The 22,685-nt window shown below is 44.4% G+C and overlaps 1 protein-coding gene across 49 annotated transcripts in view; it reads left to right on the top strand.

Annotated features, from left to right (window-relative positions):
* SORBS1 (sorbin and SH3 domain containing 1) overlaps positions 1 to 21,166 on the top strand; it is a 224,942-nt gene extending 203,776 nt beyond the window's left edge. For 27 of the 49 annotated variants that reach the window (XM_053662484.1, XM_053662536.1, XM_053662483.1 and 24 more), the window contains 4 exons: positions 11,128 to 11,187; positions 11,757 to 11,947; positions 15,021 to 15,133; positions 17,849 to 21,166. In XM_053662484.1, coding sequence (XP_053518459.1) covers positions 11,128 to 11,187; positions 11,757 to 11,947; positions 15,021 to 15,133; positions 17,849 to 17,916 — 432 coding nt within the window. In that variant the 3' untranslated portion in view covers positions 17,917 to 21,166. The remainder of the gene's footprint in view (positions 1 to 11,127; positions 11,188 to 11,756; positions 11,948 to 15,020; positions 15,134 to 17,848) is intronic. The other 22 variants (XM_053662515.1, XM_053662519.1, XM_053662524.1 and 19 more) reach the window with 2 other exon arrangements.
* The last annotated feature ends 1,519 nt before the right edge of the window (positions 21,167 to 22,685 follow it).

Here is a 22,685-nt window from a genome sequence, read left to right as displayed (position 1 = left end):
GGGTGGGGAGGCTCCGCAAAGGGGGTTGTTGCTGCAGCTCTGAGCGCGGGGCCCAGGGAAACAGCAATACCTGGGGAAGCCTTTGCCTGGCAGGTGTTCCTGGAGTGTGTGTTCCACGGGAAAGAAGAGGGTGTGTCCAGTTAAGGGAAGAATAGTTCACTGGGGAGATGTGGTGAAGAGGCTCGTGGAAAAGAATTAAATGTCCCTGACACGGGAACAATTCTGTAAACATTCCAAGTCAGTATGTGGTGGCCGGAGACCTTGTTATTGTCGGCAGTGAGTCATAACGACCTGATTCCAGGACCCAGTGTGCACAGGAAGTGTGCGTGGTGCCGGAGCTCTGGGGGAGCTCAGGGGGAGTTCAGGGGTATGCACTTCTCGCTTCCTAAGAAGGGCAGGAGAGGAGGAGCTGGCCACACGGAAAGCCAGACTTGTTGAGAATGGCTTTTCCTTTCTTGGTGGGCCTCCAAGACCCCACATGTACCTGCTCCGGTCCCCTCCCTTTCTCCTGCTCTCCCAGCATAAGCCCCTTCTCCATGCGGGTGCCCAGGCCGTGGGCCCAGATCTTGCTCCCTGTTGACAGGTAGAGGGTTGTGAGAAAGGGGATCCCGCCCTCACACTTCCCTTCCAGCCCCCTTCACTTTCCCCTCCTGTGCCTGGGAACATGAGCCCTCAACTCACGAGATGGGGTCCTTCAAAAGAAGCTTCCTGCCTCTTGAGGCCCTCTTTGGGTAACAGAGCTAAAGATGGAGAAGACTTAAGTGACAGCTGTTCTTTGGTGGCTTGTCAGGATGATGTGACCTCAGGCTGAGTCACTTATGTAGATAAATGCATTCCAGGCCAGTTTGCATTATCAGGAAAATTGCTGGCCACTTGCTGTGGGGAGCTGAACCAAAAGTTTGTATTTATTTTAGTTGTTGGGAAGCAGAGGGGATTTTACCTGAGAGCCTTAAAATAGCAGACATCCTGAGATGTTATGATCGTTCACTCTCCCATTCAAGCATCAAGGCCGTTCCAGGCACCGCCCAGTGCTGTAAGAGATACAGAGGGGTGACCGGTACCGGGGCCTCCTCCTCTGCTCTCAGGAGAGCCTCTCACTCACAGGCTCTGAGCACCACGTCATCAGGCTGTTCGGACAGCAAGCCAGCCTTACCTTCCAAAGCCCCCCATGCTGCTTGCCCGGTAATTGCCACCTGCCCTACACTTCTCCACTCAGACGAGGATGTCCTCCCACCCCTGCAAGGCCGAATTCAGTGCTCTGACTTTGCTTCCCCAGCTTCTGCACCTCACCTAGGGGGACACTTCTTCAGCTCTTGGGTATTCGCCCCTTTGCTCGTCCCTGCCACAGTGAGTGTTAGTGCCCCAAGGTGAGAGACCAGGATACCTGATATATGGAAGGCACTCAATGAATATTTGTTGAGTGGAAGAAAAGATTATAAGAATGATTGACCCCAACTAAAGGAGTATAAGCTCTCCATTAGGGAAATGACTTGTTCACAAATAATTATAATGCAGACAGAGGAGGAGAGTCACAAATAGGACAGCGGAGGAGAGCACTTTTCAGAGCTCACTCTGAAAGTTCAGGATGGGGAGAAATAATAAGCAACAGGAGGAAGAAGAGGCCATCTGGAAAGACTTCATAAGAAAAGCATATTTGGCCTGGAGTTTAAAGAACAAGGAGTTTTGCCCTAGCTGGTGTGGCTTGGTGGATTGAGCACTGGCCCGTGAACTGAAAGGTCATAGGTTCGATTCCCAGTCAGATGCCAGACATCATCCCACACCTACGTAGGTTGCAGGCCAGGTCCCCAGTTAGGGGCACGTGAGAGGTGGTCAATGGACGTTTCTCTCGCACATTGATGTTTCCCTCACTTTCTCCCTCCCTTCCCCTCTTTCTAAAGAAAATAAATAAATAAAATCTTAAAAAAAAAAAAAGAACAGGGAGTTTTATGATAGGCGAACTGTTAAGAGGGTGGCATTCAAGGTAAACAAATAGCGCAGCCACAGTGCAGGGGTGGGGATGCGAAGGGGATGCAGGGAATGGTGAGCTCCTGGCTGTGGTGACACCTGTAGGGTGTCTGCAGGTGGGCAGGAAGGGGTGCTGTGGAGAAGAGGCTGGAGCAGAGCCTGGAGGGGCTGGCTGGTGCCCTGGTGGGTATTCATCAGCACCTCCTGACAGTGTGTCCAATCAGCTTCCCCACTGCCACGTGACCTTGTGACTCTGTTGTCAAACTTACCTTTTTGGTGCTAAGTCCCGCTTTGCTGCTTCCCTTCTCCTTAGTCGCCTGTCCTGTGCTCCTCGCCACTTCTCTGTGAAAGGGTTTGACTTTCTGCTCCTTTGTAGCCTCTCAAGCTCATATCACATGGGGCCCATCACTCATGTTTTTAGGTGTATACTCTCTGAACAGCAAGAGGGGGTGAGTCAGGTGGGCGGTATCTAGGGGAAACCAAGGTCGAGTGGGAAGAGCACTGTGCTGACAGGATGCCTCATTCTAGCTCAGCTCTGCTGATACTGTTGTGTGTCTCTGGGTGAGTCACTTCCCTTCTCTTGCAGCTTCCCAGTCTGTAAACAAAACATTCAGACAAGAAAACCGAAGTTCTTTTTACCTTTGATATTCTTGATTAGCTAAAATCCTGTGTGAATTTGAGTGGAAAGGAAAAAAAAAACCAAATACCAAATATGGCATTTATTATAGACCTACAGACCTTCTCAACTGAAAAGGCAAAGTTTTCCCTTTTATTATTTGAGGGACAGCTTAATTAATTTGACAAAAAACATACATACAAAGTGCTCAAGAGTTAAAAATCACCGATGAAGTTCTTGAATTTGGGTTTGGGGGACACAGTTTTGGCCAAGGAAGTTTAGACCCGTCAATCAAGAACGTGAAGGGGAAGATCATGGTGGAAATCTTCATTGGCATCACCAAATATTTACTGAGCTCTTCCCTAAGATAGAAGCTCTGTGTTTGGACTGGCAAGTCCCTACAGTAGGTAAGAGAGCCTCATAGAACTTCCGAATTAAAAAGAATCTTTGAAGATCACCTACTTTGGTGACTTGTACCTTCTCCTGGATCACAGGACCTTTGAGAGTCTGAGGTCACCAAGGACTCAAGACCAGCCTACATAATTTGCATCAAGTTTCAAGGGAGTCACACTTGAGTCCACCAGAGAGCCTCGTGGTCCACCAGGTCAAGAGCCCCCAGTTTATGTGATTTTAGTGATGAGATGAGAAAGCTGAGGCCTGAAAAAAGCAACAACACTTCTGTGATGTCAGTTTGGTTCCTAAAGGGAAGGAAGCCAGCCAAACAATCAAATTTGAGGGTGTGAAGTTTAAAATAAAAATATTCAGGAAAGTGATGTGTCCTTAAAGCATCTGTCTGAGAAATGCAGAGCAAACTATTCCACAACCCTAGGGAGAGGAGAGGAAGGAAAGCTACCCAACTGCTGACAGAAAGACATGCTTTGGTGACTTGGAAGGAACATCCCTTACCACATGGAAACTAGGTTAGTTCCAGAAAGAGAAGAACAAAGGCATAGGCCTGGTTTGAGCATGGAAGCACAACTGGAATGGAAAGCATGTGATGCACCTTGCAAGAACCAAAAGGAAATTTAAAATGTTGAGACACTCACTCACCCCGGCTGGTGTTGCTCAGTTGGTTGGAGCATCGTCTTGCACGCCAGTCAGGGCACATGCCTAGGCTAAAGGTTCAGTCCCCTGTCAGGGCACAAGCAAGAGGTGACTGATCAATGTTTCTTTCTCTCTCCCTCTCTCTCTAAAATCAACAAATATATGTTAAAATGTTGAGGTACCCAACTAAGAATGGGAAACAACATTTTCCTTTGGCTCACTCAAGTGGGAAATCTCTAAGTAAATACCAAGGGTAGTTAACAGTTTACAGGATGGGGAGAGACATTGGCTGCAGTTCTTATAAAAATAATCAGCATCTCAGCATCTAAGGCAGAGAACTAAGACCCAAAGTTGAAGTGTCCCCCGCTAAAAAGTATTAGGAGAAATGGTAGATAGTAGACACGCCCCCACACACACGCAACACCAGAGATCAGGGTGCAGTGGAATACACAGGACTTGGAGTCAGAGAAGCTGGGGTTCAAATCCTGGCTCTTCAGATTCCCAACTGAAGCCATAGTGGGTCTTAGTTTAGTAAGATGAGTTACATGTTGACTACCTTATTGAATTATTATGAGGATTGGATGAAATATCATGGAGACAAAAGCACCTAGCCCTGAGCATGCAGTTAGGACTCAATTAATACCTGTTGTGTGATACTAATGTAACAGGGAAAAAAACAAGTAATTTGCTTTATCCTCCTTACCCCATTCCACCTAAGAGAGGAACATGAGACAAGAAAGTAGATGATGGGAGAATCCTTCTACTTTGGGTTAGACAATTCCAGAATTTGGCAAATTCAGATTTTTCACTCTGCCAATTTGTGCTCCTCCTTATTCTCTGCCACCTTGAGTACAAAGCCATTGTCTTGGAAAGCTTTTGGTTTCTTCATACTTGAAAACACACTTGCCATGAGTCCTCCGCTTGTTTTAGGTGAGGGATGGAAGTCCACGTTCCAGATTGTGATGAGGTGACTGAGGAGCATTTGAGTGTTGTAATCAGGTTCAAATCGCAACAAAGCTAATGTGTATTCTCTGGAGTAATCTGCACGGAGATTAAGTCCAGGTAGTAAGCAGCTGAACTAATTGTTTGTCATTGTTTTAATATTTAAGATGGGATACTTTTCTCAATAAACTCAAGAGAACTCAATGGAATCAGAGACTAAAGGGTCATGTGGAAGTTTCCTAGAGCCCAAACCCAGTAGCCTAAATCGTTCTTGTCTTCCTACTCCTCTGGCCGAGTTTGCCTATGGTGTTCCAGGAGCTTCAAATGTGTTGCCATTGGAGGCAACCCCTCACCTCCTACACTGCCTGACCCCCCCCCCCTGCATTGGGAGGCTACTGTCAAAAGCCCTCTGTCTATTCTTCAGTGGGCAATGAGTGGGATGCTGTCTCCCTTCAGCCAGGTCAGCCCTGCTCAGTGCTAGTTCTCCATTCATAGGATGCTCACACTCCAGTCATGGAACAGTAGAGCCAAAAAGACATGTATGTAAAATCTTGTCCAATACTCTTATTTTACCAAGAACTGGAAGTCCAAAGAAGTTCAGCATTTTCCTCAAAAGACAAATTAGTATCAGAGCCTAGCCTGGAAGCCAGATTTTCTCACTCCTAGTCCTGTGTCCATCCCACTCCCGCCCAGGAGGCCAGTGTGGGTCACCCAAAGTGGTTTGGGATATAAGGAAATGGGAAGGTGGGGGACCTGAGATGAGTAGGAGAATGCCATTTCTGAGGGACTTGGGCATTGAGAGAGCAGATATTTCCAGGAGGGTTCAGGCCATGTTGAGGTTGAGTTCCTCTATCCTATCCACATCTCCAGGACTTCCTGCTGTTCTTTAGCCTGTGGTCAGTTATTTTGGGTTTCAAGGCTTTGGCACACACCCAAAGCTGGAAGAGGTTGCTTGGTAACCACAGTAGCACCAGGTGTTTTGTGGGTCCTGAGGGATTAACAGCCCCAGGGAGGCTGGGGTCAGATTTCTGAGGGACTTCTGTGAACTGAGGATAGAAGGGCAACAGGACAACAGAGCAAGGACACATGCAGGCTTGCTCACTCGGGAAGAATGAAACAGCACTCCAGGCCAAGAAAGGCCACTTGCATAGATGCCTGCAAATATGGAAGAAAAGCGGTTTCTGGGTCAGCCACTATCACCTGTTTACTGTTGATGGGACAGGGGAGGGGAATGGGGGGTGTGCGTGTATTGAGCCAATTGCTGTTTTTCTAAATATTTGAAAAACTGCATTGCATCCCCAAGTGTCCAAAGTGTACTTAGCATGAAGTAATACCCCCCCTTATTCTTAACCCTGGATGAGGTCCTGGTGGGAATTTGTATCAACTTTTAAGCTAAATAAGGGCAGACAATGGGATCAGAGCAACACTGTTGAGTAGGAACATAGTATGAACTACATTATGTAATATAAAATTTTCTGATCGTAAATGGAACAGGTGAAATTAATTTTAATATATTTTATTTAACCTAATACATCAGAGTAGTATCATTTTAACATATAATCAAGAGCTACTAAGATATTTTGCAGTCTTTATTTTGTACTACATTTTTTAAATCCAGTATAAATTTTTACGCTTACAGCACATTTCGTACTGGCCACATCTACAGTGTTCAGTAGATACACATGCTACTAGCAACCATACTGGACGGTGTAGCTTTGGAGGAAGAGGTATATAAAGCTGTACACAATAAGTGGGGCCAGGGAAAGAAAATAAAACTTAAGCCTATAGGGGAAAAATGTGAGGATAAGCAACCTTCCGAGCAAAGGGTGAATCCCTGTGGTAGCTGTTAATGGTTTCCATCTCCATTAAGGGCTCCCCCCATGCTACACCCCCCTAAAAAAACTTGTTTATATTTCAGTTATATGAGATGTTTGATTTAAGTCTAAGGAAGGCATTTCCAAGAGGGGGAACTGAATCTTAGTAATAGGATGAGTGTTTATCTTGCCTTCTCTCTCACTAATAGGATAAATGTTTATCTTGTCTTCTTCCTTCAGTAAGTAAAGAACCAAGCAAGTTGTCTTTAGCTCTCAGGGGTGAGTTTGTCCAGATGTGAAGGTTATGATGATGATTACCCTCTAGTTTGGATAGGACCTGAGACCCAGGAAAGCAGAGCTATCAGTATTCCTTCTAGTACTGGGGACAAGTTAGTGACTGGACGATATCTATTAACACCCACTGTACCTTTTACATAATGAAAAGAAGCTTCACTGCCTGTCCTCAGAAGAGGCAGAAGCTGGATGCTAATCGTTTGGTGATACCAGCTATCTTGTCATGACTGGAGAGGGAGGTGGTATATGGTGATCAGACACTTGAGAGGCTCTGCACATGGTGGCTTTGCCACCTCATGCTAGTTTAAAGACTTCTCTCAGCTTTAAAATTTTATTCTCTGCCCTCCCAAGTCAACAGGTTAGTACAAGAGTCAGATGAGGAAATGGACCTATGTATGCTTTGAAAGCTGCTTTAAAAAAAGGTGCTTGATACAAGAAAGGAATAGTAAAATGTCAGTACTTCTTTCTGTATCTGATTCACCAAATTTCATACATGCCAAATAGTTGCTAGTTGATCAGTTCCAGTCACCACTGTGGGATTAAGTTAATCAAAAGATGCTGGGGGGCTTCTGTAAACTGTGGAGATTCTGTTAAGAGATGGTCCACATTCTCTCTTTGTTCTTCATTTGACCCGAGGTCATTAGGCCACCAGCTGGAGTTTGGAATTATTTTTATTTCTATGAGAACTTGTATTTCATGAGGTGTGATTCCTATCAGCCTTGCCACAAAGAATCTCAGTGTCAGATAATTGAGGTCTTCTGCAGTCTTGCTCCCCAGAGTTGTTCTGTGGGCCAGCAGCATGAACTTCACCAGATAGAAATGTGCAGTCTCAGGACACAGCCCAGATGTATCCTACAGGATCCTGCATTCAAACAGCACCCTGGGAATACCAGCACACATTAGAGTTTGAGAAGCACTACACTGCAATATCCCAACTAGCAGTAGTCAGCACGGCCTCAGTTGGAACAGCTGTTGGGACCCCTTCTATGGTTGGACAGCTCTTAACTTTTAGAAAGTTTCCCTTTGAAGCCAGAGAAGTCTGCTCTCTTCCTTCAGCTCCCTTAGATGAGGAAGGAGGAGGCTCCTTCAGGGCTGCAGGGGCTATGGGAGCCCTGACCATGCTTGCAGCAGCCATTCCGATCTTCTGGGTCCCTCTCTCCTGAGCTTCTGCTACCTGCCACAGGCAAATTCCCTTTTCTGTGAACCATTTTCTCACTTCCCTGACCTTTGACAAAACAACTCTAATTGCAGTATAGTACAGTAATTTAAAGATCCTTTTGGCAGTCAGCATTCTTCTGAGTCAAGATTATACATAAGCCAAGTAGTATTAGGATAAAACACCATTTTCTCAGGTTCATAAACGTAGATCAACCAATCAGCCAGAATTCGCCCTAGAAGGCTGTTTCCAGAATGGAGGCCTGCCCCGCGCACACCATAGTACCAGACAGAGTGCTGTAATATCACACACGCCAGAATGCACCTGAATTCCTGACAACCATTCTAAGTCATAACCTGGGACCACAGTTCTTCTGGACGGAGTTCTGTGATGCATGCAAAGCAGAAGGCACCTCAGTTCCCGAGGACCGTTCTGAGTCGTAACCCAGATTTGACTGAAAATGAAGGTGAGGGAGGGTGCTGAGAATGAGAGGAGAGTCTCCACGTGAAATCACTTTGGCAGCTGCTAGGGAGTCTCGAAGCCTGCACCCTAAGGCCTCCCCCGCCAGTCCAGGCAGACAAATGACTCCCCACCCGAAAGTCCAGACTTACCAGAGAGTCCTGAAAGTGTCCCACAAGAGTCACCAGAAAATGAAACCAAAAAAATCAGTGTTTGTGCTGGCTGTCACTATCAGAACCACTAAGTAGAGACAAGGACTGAATCTTTATGGGCATTTTATTCAGATGCTGGCAATCTGAGAAGATGGCCGGTTACGTTCCCTCAAAAACCTTCTGGTCGGTGGGAAATGGAGACAACTGTACTTGAACAACAACAAAAAAAAAGAAAGAAAGAAAAACATCTTAACATCTTATCTCAAGCTAACCTCTTTAATAGGACTAAGGAAAGGGCAGGTAAGGGGTTTAGAAAAAGTTTATTCAGGTAAGACTTGCAGTCCATGGCAATTTTGCTAGTATTTCTTTATCTGCTGATTGACAATTCAATGGCCCAGATACCATCTCCCTCATTTGCAGACCCTCTGGGGTACAAAGGTTGAATTGCTTGTCCTGGAGTTTGATAGGTCATTCCAGTTCCTGGAATAACTGCTTTCCACCTGCATTAATCACTTAAGCTATCAACTATGACTGAAGCTAAAATATTTAACTCTTGAGTTTCCCCACCACCTTCTCTCAAAGCAGCACAAGTGTCCATCAGGAGATGAATAGATAAAACAACTGTGGGACATTTACAAATGGAATACTACTCAGCCATAAAAAAGAAGAAAACTTGACCCTTTGGGACAACATGGATGGACCTGGAAAACATTATGCTAAATGAAATAAGCCAGTTAGAGAACAAATAACATATGATGTCTCTTATATGTGGAATCTAATGAACAAACTGAATTGCCAATCAAAATAGAGACAGACTCATAGATAGAGAGTATTGTGGGGGTGGTGGTAAGGGGGTAGAAGGATTGAGCAAAAAGGAAAAAGTACCCATGGCCATGGACAACGGTGTGGTGATTACAGTAGGAAGGAGTATAAGGGGGTTAAATGGTGGTGGAAAAGATACAATAAAAGATTTTTTTTAATCTGCCTGGAGCTATCACCCACTCAGGGTGCCCAGAATAAGTTTCATTCTAGGTGCTTGGAAATGTCATCACTTTCCTTTGTTACACAGAAGCCTGATCCAGAGGATGGACAGGGGGTGAATGGCGCTATGCAAGGTCAGCTCCTGGTCACCTGCCAAAGGCCTGCAGATCCTGAGACATTGCAAAAGGAGCTTGAAATGGCTTCCCCCAGTTCCTTCTCTTCCTTCACTCCTGTCAAACTCCAGGGGGCTGGTTTAAGTGACAAAAGTTTGGAGAGCTTGAAGAGGTTTCCCACAAGGACCAGAGTGTAGAAGTGGTATCTGGGGTGGACACAGGATGCACAGGGCGTGCATGCTGAAAGGCGAGGTCACGTACAGTGGCGAGGACCAGGCAGGGATGGTGTGGTGATGTGGAAAGACAGCCTAGAGGCCTTGCCTCTCCCGGCTGTGTGACACCAGGGAACGCACAAAACCCTTCTGAGCATCGGCTCCCTGGGTTCTGAAAGAAAACAGGATTGATAGACCCTGTCCTGCCTATCTTCAGCATTTTTGTGGAACTCAGTGGAGATAATGTCCGTGAGCACACTTGATAATGTGGGAAATGGTCCCAGGAGGAAGGGGAATTTCAACGAGACAGTAGAGGAATCCAGGAAACAAGTGTACTCCTAACTTAACTGTGTGACATCAGGGGAGGCCATCACCCTCTCTGGGCATCTTTGTGAAAGAAGTGAGTTACACACAAAAGACCTCTGAGTGTCCTTCTAGAAGGGCGTGGAGTCACTGAGGCTCGTTGCTATGACTGTGGGCTGCCCGGAGGATTTCTCCAGGGACGGCTCTTCCAACGTTTACTTAAGGAGACTTCCTAGAGCTTGGAATTGAATCTGTTTTGAGGGAAATAATTTCAGACACTCTTTCAGTGAAGGCCTGGCCTCCGCTGGGGGAGACCCCCTTAAAAGATGGGTGGTGGGCCGTGATCGCACCTGTGCCTCCCTGTCAGCATGTGGCGCCTGAGCTGGTGGGTGATGAGTGATGGTTTCGTTTCTGCAACTGCGTCAGGACACTCGTTTCTGGAAGCAAGCTTGGCTCTGTGAGCTTTCTGAACGCCTCTCATGCCCAGCTGGTGTGTGTGTGTCATGTGCAGATTTCCCAGGGGACAGTCTTTTCAATACTTTAAATATTACCAAGGAGCTTTTCAAAAGCACTACTCTCCTTTTTAGTTTTTATGAGTACTGAAAGATGGCATACCTGATAGTTTTATGAGCCTGCTTAGCCAGAGGAAGCTCCTAGTCAACCAGATAACCAAAACTGGCTCTTGGTCCAGCAACCCATCCATAGATGCTACCCAGCTGAGACTGAGGGGACCAATGCCTATGGCTGCAGAGGGACACAGCTATCCCTTAACACAGCCCTTCCGAGTCTCTTTCCTGCCACTTCGGGGACCCTGTGTTGTTCATTCGCACCTCACCGTGGCCATGTTTCCAACTTCCCATTTCATTGCCTGGATGCTTGCTTCTAACTCTGTACATTGCATTTTCTCCTGTGCACCCACCGTGTTGTCGCAGAAACTCGGTGGCGTAGGCCGCGAGTATCTGGTGTCATCGAGTGTGATGGTGTGGTACATGTATTTGCTCATGCTTTTATTTTGGTTTCTTTCCAATGTGACATCTGCTAAAATGTCTCCCTTATAATTTGCTTGGTGATCACAGCCTTCTCATCATTCATTGAGAGCAGGACCTGATCTCACAGAATCTGAAAAGAGCTATGTGGTAAGATGCCTGTTGAATAAGACTGTAGCTTTTCTAAAGAGAATCCGTACTGACTTCTAGAGTCTTGACTGAAGTAATGCTTGGTTAACTCACCGAGCCATTATTTATAAGAATTTTGTGGCTATTGCAGTAGAGAGAGATGGTAAGCCACCCCTTCCCCTCTCAAAAAAACCAGGGGAATTTAGAGATGATAATTCTACTCTGCCTACATGTGGGATTAAATGAATGTTCTTAGTGCATGATTGGGGATACATACTTGCATTTCTATCCTGAAATTATTCTGTTTATAACAGTTACTCACTAATTACAACCTTTTATGCTACTACCTTTTTTTAATATTCATACTAAATTCCAAATTCTGTATCTTACCTGTTTTTCCATGCTTACGCCTGGATCCCTCCTGCACTCCACCTCTGGAATCTGTTTTTTTAACCTGGATCTTCAACTCTGTTGTTTCCCTGGACTTATGTGCTTCGTCTGGAATGTTCCATCTCTTCCTCTCTTTCTTTTTTTGTCCCCATGTTGACTGTTTTATGGGGGTTTCTGGATATCTCGGGGCCACCTCACAGGAAGCAGTTTGCAATGAGATCATAAACATTGCCGAAAAATCTGTTCATTACTGCAGCACTGTTTCTCATCCCCTTGACTTTCATCACAAGGTATCCCCTTCTGACAATAAATCATCTTTAATCATTTCTCAGCAACCTCAAGCCCAGCAGCGAAGAGTCACTCCAGACAGGAGTCAGGCCTCACAAGATTTGTAAGTACACTCTGCAAACTTCAATTCTCACGTTTTAGTAGACAGCTGAGCTTAGAAAGTGGGTCACTGACTGACTGTGGGGAATGAATGAAACACTGCCAGCTTCTCTGAGAATACCATGTTTTCCATCAGCCAGTGTGAGAACAAGTGGCCAGTAAATGAATGAGGTCATGGCCTACTGGGAGAGAGAGACGGGTGAAGAGCAAACTGCTACCCAAGGGCAAATGGGAGCTGTGCTGACTGGTTTCACTCCTAGTGTGGGAACATAGAGGAAGGAATGGTTAGTTCTGACTAGAGCCGAATGAATAGAGTTTACCCATTCATTAGGAAAAAAAAATATTGCCCTGACTGGTGTGGCTCAGTTGGTTGGAGCATATTCCCGTAACCAGAAGGTCTCTGGTTCAATTCCCAGGTACATGCCCAGGTTGTAGGCCCGATCCGCAGTTCAGGTGCACACAGAAGGCAGCTGATCATGTTTCTCTCTAGCATTGATGTTTCTTTATCTCTCCCCATCCCTCTCTCTCTTGAATGAGAATAAAATAAACCATTAACAATACAAAAATTTAAATACAAAATATTGCCTGTCTTGTATGTTTTAAGCATGAAGGCATTAACCCCATTCATAGAGGAAGGAGGTTTGGAATAAGCATTGAAAGACAAATTGGATTTGAGAGCTAGAATAGGGATCTTTCTAGATGAGAAAACCACATATGCAAAGGTGGAGTGTTAGGACAACTTCAAAAATGCCCATGTGGCCACGGGCATACAGTTCATGGAGAAAACAGAGACGACACTCAAGAAGTAGGTTGGGACCAGATTGTGGAATCCATCATGCTACTGCAATAAGTGTGGAATTTATTCTGCAGGCACTCAGGAGGCACTGGAGGGCTGTGAAATGAGGAGCATGTTGATTATGTTTTGTTTTGAGGAAATAACTCTGGTAATAGAGTAGAAGGTGGATTTCAGAGATGAGGGACAAAGACATTGGTTGGGAGATATTATAATCCAGCCAAGAAGTGATGAGGGCCTTAGCTAGGACAGAGTGGGTACTTTGTGACCATGGACACAAGATTACCCAAAGAGATTCAATGTCAAGTTTTCAGGGAGATAAGGGTGGATCCTTGGAGAACCAGTTTTTAAGGCAACAGAGGTAGCAGCAAAGGAAACTGAGAAGGATCAACAAGGGACTCGGGAGAGGGTCTAGGAACAATCACTTGTGCGTAACAACATGAGCGTGTTCGGTCAGCGGTGCCTCCTGCTTTAGAGAGGCCAAGGAGGTAGGAAGTGAGAAGTGTCCTCCAGGTGTTCTGTTTGGCAACTAGAAAAATCATTGGTGACCTTGGAGACAGCAGTGTCAGTGAGGGTCGATGAGTGGTGGTAAGTGAAAGGGCTATAGATTGAGCAGACACAGAGCAGGTATTTTTAGGGTACAGAGACTTCAGTACATTTGTACCGGAGGAGGAGGGGTTGACAGAGTCCAAAGATGTGAGAGAAGACTGAAGTTAAGGAAATAACCTATGGAAGGGAGTTCAACATAGCCAGAAGGGACCTTTCCTCACACATGGGCACAGAGGCAGGAGGGAAGGGGTGGAGAGACTTAAACCTGAAGGGGAGGACAGTTAAAGTGATGCCCACAGCAAGCTTCCTCTCAGGAAATGGGGGAGAGTAAAGAGCCCTCTGCAGAAGTGCAGAGGAGGTGGGCACACTCAATGGAACAGGGTCCTGAGCAGCATGCACCCCATTCAAAACTAGAGCTGACTGGGCAACCCAGGCAGCAGGGTGACAGGACTTTTCTCCAGCCTGGCTCCATAGTCTGGGAGTGAGAACAGGGGAGCAGAAATCAGGAATTACTTTCCAGAGCTGAGCCTAGCAATGCAGCCAAGTGCAAGTGAGGGGGATAAGGCATTCCAAGGAGTCTGGGTTGGGTGGGGAGACAGCAGGCAAACACAGAAACATCAAAATGTGTTCATTTACCGACTGGAAATCTGTCTGCCTCTCTTAATTCCTCTTTAGAGACCTTCCTCTGGCAGGCAGATACATCTACCAAAATATCAGCACATTTGGACAAATACATAAAATTAAATTGTCCCTTTGGTTTTAACAGAGGAGAATGAACCCCTTGTTTTTGGGAACTGGCTCCACTTGTATCTAGTCTATCTTGCCCACACTGGAAATCACTGGCATCTGCTGAAATGGTAGATGTTTGGCTCATTTGCAGAGTTTAGCCTGCTACTGTTGTGTTTCAAAATAGTGAGTAAACAGAATTGTGAACTGGTGCGGAGTGGATGCTTCTGAGGTATTTGTAAAAGGAACAGGTAGAAACAAAGCTTTTCCTGTTGCCAAAGCAGGTATCAGATTTCACCACCTGTGGTCCATCTTTCTCCAGTGGCTGTTGTTAGAACACGCAGAATAGCACACACCAAGTTGCCTTAGGCCAACTACCAAGCAAATAAAAATCTTAACTCCCAAATCCACGGGATAGGAAAAAAGCTTTCAAGAGTTTCAGGAAAATGACGTTCATACTTAATAGCAATGAATGAAGTGCATGTTGGTATATTAAGAAACTCAAGGTAGTTTTGCTGAACAGTGTGGCAATCGGAATATGTTTATGTGTTTCCATATAAATATGACCATTTTATAATATATGACAATTGTCTTGGGCTCTCCAGCATAAATGACCAGAATATAAAGTCTTTCTCTGGACCTAAGTAACCTGTGATTGTTCTCGACAATCTACTCAAATTATCCTATGTTAAGAATAAGCCTTGGTTGACTTTAAAGGGGGCAGGCATCTAGACAAAGTCCTTGGTTATGGTAACCAATTGAAACTAAGTAAAAAGAGTGATCATGACTTGCTTGTCAGCAGTTTTCCATCCCTGTCCTCCTTAATTTATTATGTTATTTTGAGTGGATCTCCCCCAATGTTAAATCATTAGAGAGGCAACCAATATAATATTTTTATCTCTGCTGACAAGTAAGAAACCCTACCTAAATGTTGGTTTAACTGACATTGCTTTTAAAATTCCTTATTTAACCCTACTGGCCCCTTACTATTCATTTTTCTCATTTATAGATTTAGCTACCAAGCATTATATAGCTATATACCACAGAACGATGATGAGTTGGAACTCCGAGATGGAGATATTGTTGATGTCATGGAAAAATGTGATGACGGGTGGTTCGTTGGTGAGTGATCTCATCGTGCTTTTCCTACCAGCTGTGTTTCGAAGACATAACTAGGGGTGATGAACTGTGCAGACAGCAATATTCTCTGCATGGAAAGAAGAGCTGCTCAGCCCCTGTACCACCGTTAGGAAGGCTGGGCCACCCAGGTTGTGTTTGCTCTCAAGACCATGTGGGTAGCAGTAATGCTGAGCCTAAGGACCAAATGTGCCAACGTGAAATGCATGGAAGGGCAGTTGTCAAATTCATGGATTATGTTTGTATTTCTGATGGGCATGTATCTCTTCCACATTTGGAAATTTTTTTTTTAATCTCACGTATGAAACAACACAGGAAAACTTGACCAAGCCTCGGTCTATGCCATGAAACTCAAGCATATGTTAGACATTCTAAAGATCTTATTTACTCCAGCCTTCTAATAACTTTAATCAAAGCAATCTTCTTAATTGAAAGGAAGGATTCACCTTTTGAAAACAGGGGAGGGAAAGATCAACATTATTGAGATTCTGTTATAAAGCAGATACTTGCTTGATAAACTTTCTTATTGACATTCATTCAACAAACAGCCTGTAAGCCAAGAATTATCCTCATTTCACAGATTCAAAAACTGAGGCCCAAAGAAATTAACTAACCAGCCCCACGTCACCTATGTAAGCAAATAGTGGGGCCAGTATTTGAACCAAGGCTCATCTCTCCACAAGCCTCTGTTTTTTCTGCTCAGATATGACTATGATGTTGGGAGGCACTGACTCACCTTTTGCCTCAATTTTCCCCTTGAAATATGGGGAAAATTCTTTCCAAAGACTAGCTCTTTCCTCATCTCGCTGGTGAAGCTTAGCTAAAGGCAAAGTAATGTCAGCGCTGAGGTCATAAGAACAGCAAGGTCTCAGCATGAGTGGGAAGCCAGAAAGATCTGTGCCAGCCTCTTTAGAAAGTTTCCCCATCTTCCCAAGGGCCCCAGAAGCCCGCAGCCCTCGCTACCTTAAGTTGTTGTGTGCAGAAGGAAACCAGATCTGAGAAGTCAACAATAGTATACTGCAGTGATTTTTCAACTGGCCTGCCACAAGAATTTCTAAAACATGCAATTTCTGACTATTTAAAAGTGGGGCAGCAACCTCTCTTTCCTTACACTGTCAAATAAAAAAATGACAATAGCCAACACAATAGTGGTCCAGTGTGAATAAATCAAAATTTTACCTATTTTTTGTCAGGTTGGGAAGAAATATATTTTTGGTGTGCTGCAAAATTTTAGTAGTTAGTTTGTGTGTGCCGTGAGATGAAAAAGGTTGAAAATTGCTGGTCTAGTGCCATGCAGTCCAATAGAAACATAATACAAGCTATGTAAGAAATTTAAAGTTTCCTGGAAACCATGTTGATAAAAGTAAAATGAAACCAGTGAAGTTAATTTTCATATGTTTTATTAAACACAATGCATTCAAAATAGTATCATTTGAACACGTAATCAGAATTTAAAAGTTGAGATATTTCATTCTTTTTCTTGTACTAAGTCTTAGAAATGCAATAAATATTGACAGTTACTGCGTAGCTCAGCTCAGAATGGCCATTTTTCAAGTGCTGTAGACATGTGGATACAGGTGGCCAGGATACTAGAATACAGCTCTTGTATATATTAGCTATGAACCTCTTCCACCAGCATTTACATTTTTTTACAAGAACTTGGGGTGGGTGAGGGGCCTTCTCTAATGGGGTGTACCCGGCAGCTTGGTAAAGGAAATATTTCAGATTCCTCAATTCCTCAAACACTTCAAAACGTAACCTAATATTCAGACTAAGAATAAAGTAACCCAGCAGAGCTCCTTCTCGCCCGTAAGGAACGCCACTAACCAGCTATCTCAGCACCTCTCGGGCCTTCCTGTCTCAGCTCCCTGTGTCCTCCTTGACCACCCCCACCCCCAAGGGGTTTAAACAGTTGTGTTAGATGTCTTTAGATATCTTCTTTCACTTCGGACAACAGCTCCAACCCACTGGTAGTGGCTGCTTGAAATGTGTTCAGCAGGTTTCTGAAGTTCTATCCAAGGTGGGAAAAGGAAGCAGTGATCAAATTGTGGTATCTGTTAATGAGAGGGTAATGATAACACAACATAACATACCCGTGCACACACACACAGTGCTAGCTCTCCAGAGGGACCCCCGAGGGCAGGAGCTAGATTAGGAACCCTGCAGTTCTGGATCTGGAGCAGCCTAGGAAGGACTTTGTTCCCAAGTAGCTTAATGTTCCTGGCTCAACGGAAACTCTAATAAAGTTGGTGGCAAAGACAGGAAGTCAATTTAGGACTTAGGCAGGCTTATGAGAGGAATTTCCTTTTGATGTGTAGTCATAACCAGTGGACTTTTAGAAATCCTAGAGTTTAGAAGATGAATGTCCACATTCTTCCAAAATGGAGAAGTATTAGAAAGAGCAGTGGGCTGGGAGTCGAAAGACCTGAAATCCAAGTCTGCCTGCGATGCTTACTGAGCTATGGGACTTCAGCAGTGTCACTTAAGCGCTCTGGAAAAAGCCCATTTAAAAAAAAAAAGAGTATTAAAAATGCCTGCCTTGCTTACTACCCAGCATTATTTTGCAACCTAAATGAGATAAGGGAAAGTGCTTTGGAAAACCATACACCATAGTACAAGCTGCAGGAGTGTTATGAGGGGCTGTCTTTGAACTCATGTGGGCTAGTCTTCTCATCATGCCTACGTGTGTTTTTTTTATAGGTACTTCAAGAAGGACAAGACAGTTTGGTACTTTTCCAGGCAACTATGTAAAGCCTTTGTATCTATAAGAAGACTGAAAAACCACAGAGATGATTTTTATTGGAGGATGAAGCATAATTCATGAACCAGTCTCTTTATTTAAAAGTTGAGTCAGTAGGAAAAGTAATGCAGTGGATAAAGTAAGAAGCAAAAGAGAGGGACAGAGAAGTGTGTTGTGTGTCAAACTGGAGCCTGTCTAAGCTTACTGTGTATCAGACAGGCCTGAACCATGCGCTGAGCAGAAAGGAATGAGGCAAATCTGTATTTACTTAGCCGCTCTGGGAGCCACTCCAGCCCTCCCCCTCCTCCCCGTTTTAGGTAATCTGACCTGTAACCCAGTCCAGGCGCGGTTGGGCCAGAATTGCCTCCGGCTGCTGCACCTTTGACCAGCTCCATCTCTAAGGGGTCTCGGCGCTTAGCCAGAACCGTCCCTCAGAGTGCCAGGCAGCCCATTCTCCAAGGCTCCACACACAGACCCCAGTCCCGCTCCTCACCACCAACACTGCTGGGGATCTGTCTGGGCTGCTGAGGCCCCCAAAACTCCTGAAGACCGAGGCCCTCGCTGGACCTGCTGAAGTTTCTGGAGCAATGGAAGCAAAACTTAGGCGCCCTGTGCATCCAGCTTGCAGGGGCATTGCCACTGACACCCCTGGTGTTCAGACAGAAAAGCACACAAGGTTCGCCTGTGGGAGCTGGTGGCCAGGCAGATAGTTAAATGTCTATGTCCGAGTGACTTCAGTCAAGAAGCCCTGTTAGCTTCTGGGGTCACAGGCAGTGTGCTCCTTTCCCATAGTGCTGGCATTCACGAATGGCCACTTTCAGGGCAGCGATTTCATTGATCAATGCCATTGCTAACCCCTCTTTTTTTGGATTGTGTTTGGCCAGACAGTTTGAGGTTGATAGGCCTCTTCTCAGAGAACCAAGGATGGCAGTGTTCAGTGACTCATGTAACACACACTGTTGCCTGCTGGGTGCCGGGGCCGCCGATGAGCAAGGCATGCTCCGAGCTGAGAAGAGACTCACCGTGTCTCCATTTTTACTCCCATAGGAGTTCAAGGGCCACTCGAAATGTAGTCACCCAGGGTTATGAATCCTGCTGCACCCTGAAGAGGCTTCTCTTTGAAGGGACGTTTAGAGCGGAGGTTTAGATGCAGTGGCCCCAGGTGTGAGGAAGCGGTTCTGCCACTTCAGGAGGTCAGATCCAAGCCTGGGCCTGTGGGACACCTTGGCATGTTCAGTCACAACTCTACCCAGTTCAAGGATGTTTATTGGCTTCTCTGTTAGACCCCTAGGAGAATGAAAGATAAAAATGGCCCATTCCCTGCCTGTTGGAAATGCAGAGGTGACTGGGGAGACAGATACACAAAAAAATAACCGAGAGAGATTGTGATATGTGCTGAGAAGGATGGGAGAGAGGAAGAGGTAAACTTTCCCTGGAGGGATACCTAGAAAGCATTGTCACATTTCTGTCTCTGTTAGCTCACTGTTGAATAACTGGGATGACGGAAGGACCTTTGCCCGAGGGTACTTTATGGCTGAAAATACCTGGAACTGTTTCCAGACTCTTCACACTCTCACTCTCCCCACAAACACTTCCACAGTCACAAATAGGAATAGCAATACCAAGTGCTAGGGTGTGTATAGGAATCCTAGCTCTTAGCATATAGCTCAGAATTGCTGTTGGACTGTCGTCCCAAAGTCTGGGGTCTCTATAACTAGGCAAAATTTGTCTTCGGTGTCCCTGCCTCAGCTTCTGTCTCCATTACTCATTTTAGGAACCCGTCAGACAGCCATAGTACCCTCACTTCTCTCCTTGTCCTCTTTGTAAATCTTGCTGGCCGACTTCTTCACACTAAAGTGTAAATGACTGATATGAGGAATGTGTTCCCTATTCCCAGTAACTAGAGCAGAGTCTTAATCACAAAGGAAAAGATTGTGGAACCAATGGTTGGGGTGAGGTGGGGGTGCAAGTTAAGTGGAGGTGCTTCCTGGATAGAAATTCCTTAAATAAGACTAATTGCTTTGGAAGGTCCACTCCACCTTCCCAGGACACTGTGTTTTTGACTTGGAGGGACTATAGTACAAGTGTGTATGCACGTGCATTTGCACAGCAGCATTTCACCCATTTTGAAATGTAATTCTTGTATTGGCTGATGTGTTTCCTGGTCTTTCTTAGATGCAATCCATTAATACCATGAGCTTATCTAATAGGTTTTTGAGGGGTGCTTCCTGATTAAGTAGGTAATTTTGAACACCTCTTTAAATACAGCTAGAAAATAAAACCAATTTGTAAAGCCACATTTGCATATGATGCCAGCCTCACGCATTTGTATATCTCCAGAAATTCAGATATGCCTCACTAATTTGCCCGTCTTTAATAAAATCATATGTTAAAATTTGCATCAAACTTCAGCTTCCTATGTGTGATAAAACAAGGAACAGAGGTTTCCAATGGCTCTTTTATCTTCAGACATTTAGTAATATAAAATACCTATTTTTATGCTGAGATGTTTATACAGGTTTATTAATAGCAAGTGCAACTAACTGGCGGCATGCCTTGCAAACAGTTTTGATATATTAGCCATGCTTCTGGGTAAAGGCAAGCCCCAAACTACTTCTCTTTTGCAGTCTCTCTGGGATCAGTAAAAGAAGAAAATCATATGCTTAAGTGGGACTGTAAATATGTACATTTAACTTTGTATAGCCCATGTACCTACTTTGTATAGAAAAATAATTTTAAAAATTTGAACTGAAGGGGAGTAAAATAAGAAAGTCATGGAGTTTTTTTGCATTTTTATTTAAATGAAGGAATTACAAATAACTCACCGACAGATTTTTAGCACGAATATAGCCATTGTAAAGTGTTAAAATTTTAAGTAAATAATCATTATTTCCAGAAAAGAATGTAACTGCAATCTCAGTTACAGTTTCTTTTTCTTTTTTTTTTTTGGTTTGTTTTTTCTTTGTTTTGGGCGTTCTTGGTTTGTTTGTGGGGGTTTTTTGGCAGTTCTATTTATCTGAAGTAGCATTAAGTCCTATTTCTAGAATAGGTTACTACAAAAAAGATTATATGCTGAAAGAAAAAATACCTGACATTATATATAACCGATTAATTTAAAGTTTTGCCATTTAAATTACACACCAGGAACATGTACCATGCAGACACAGGTTTTTCTGTTCATTTACGTTTCTTTATTGCAGTGGATTGATTTGATAAATAGAGGTGTTGAATTACTACCTTTGCTGTACATATTATTTAATAAACTTTATTCAGAATCACGTGGTATCTGTTTGTTCTTACCGTTCATTGTCTCCTTCCTTTGCCAAGCTCCCCAAAGGAGACTTTAATCAGTCACTGCTTTGATTTCTCATTCTCTGCTTTTTCGTTCTGGCCACGTGGCCTTCCACCTTACTCCTTGCAGACTCCACTTACTACCTTCCCTTTTCTCAGTAAGTGAACTCCATGACCCTCTTTGAATTATTGCTCACCATTTCACCATTCTTTCTATATGTGTTTATTTGTTGTGGTTACAAAAATAATGCATATGTCTTTAAAGGCAAAATCACAACATTATAAAATATGTGTAGTGGTTACGCACCACATTATACACGTACATAAAAAATATGTAGAATTTGCTCCACACCACCACAAGTATACAGGAAATGACACCACGGTTGTTCTACATCCAATTAAACCCGGCTATGAGCCTTCTCCTGCTCTGGTGGGCGGAAGTGCAACCCTTCCCAGCCCAAGTGTGCCTCCCCTGGCACCCCATGGTTAGGATCACCCCTAGGGCCACTGCACACAGGGCATGGGGCTGTCCCATAACAAAACCCAAAACCTCGCCCTCTGTCCCCTGGTTCTTTCCCTGCCTCCTTCAACTCAGCAGCAGTTCACACTGCCACCTGTTCTGGGTGACTCAGTGGAATCCCCCTCAGTGGGCTTCAAACAATCCGGGAGAAGGGTTGTTTTCCAGAAGCACGACAGCCCCAGTGTGGGGCCCTGAGTCACAGGCACTGCTCTCTTCCATGCCCTCCTTCTCATCCATTAGCTGTACCTTCAGAATACATTTGAGCCCTGGTCAGTGTGGCTCACTGGGCTGGAGGGTTCTCCCATAAACCAAAAAGTCGAGGTTCGATTCCAGTCAGGGCGCACACATAGGTTGTGGGTTTTGTCCCCTGCTCGGGCTCTTACAGGAGGAAGCCAATAGATATTTCTCTCACATTGATTTCTTTCATCAATAAATTTCAATTTTTTAAATATATTTAGAAAAAAACATTTGAAACCCAACCACTCAACTACCATAGTCTAATGAAAGAAGGGAAACATTATCTTACAGCAGCAGAAATAGAACAGAGGTTAATCTCTCACATCATTGCAGCCTCATACAAATTCAGAAAGTGAAAATTCTCCGCAATTACAGTCGCCCCTACAGAGATGCCCAGTGCCAGCTATCCGATGTATGATTCTCCAAGTTTTCTTCTCTGCACATATGAAATACACACATCCATAACCAAATGCTTTGCGTAGTCTTTTCCCCCCTTAACAATAGAACTGGGACATGTTTCCATAATTTACTTAACCAACTGCCTATTGATGAAGCAACTGTTTGAAATTATTGCCAGCTTTTTACCACAACAAACAATGCTGCATTGAGTATAATTATTGGCTCAAAGAGCAGGAACATTTCAAATCTTGAGATACTGCCAATTGCCCTAAAAAAAGAAAAATCATTCTCCCTCCAAGTCCATGGGAGTGTGTGTTTCCCTACCACCCAGTGAAAACAAGCTCATCTGC

Source organism: Artibeus jamaicensis, unplaced genomic scaffold (genome assembly GCF_021234435.1).
Source record: "Artibeus jamaicensis isolate MK-2021 breed Jamaican fruit bat unplaced genomic scaffold, CSHL_Jam_final contig_252, whole genome shotgun sequence".
In the NCBI taxonomy this organism is placed as follows: Eukaryota; Metazoa; Chordata; class Mammalia; order Chiroptera; family Phyllostomidae; genus Artibeus; species Artibeus jamaicensis.
This window is presented reverse-complemented; position numbering and strand designations above follow the sequence as displayed.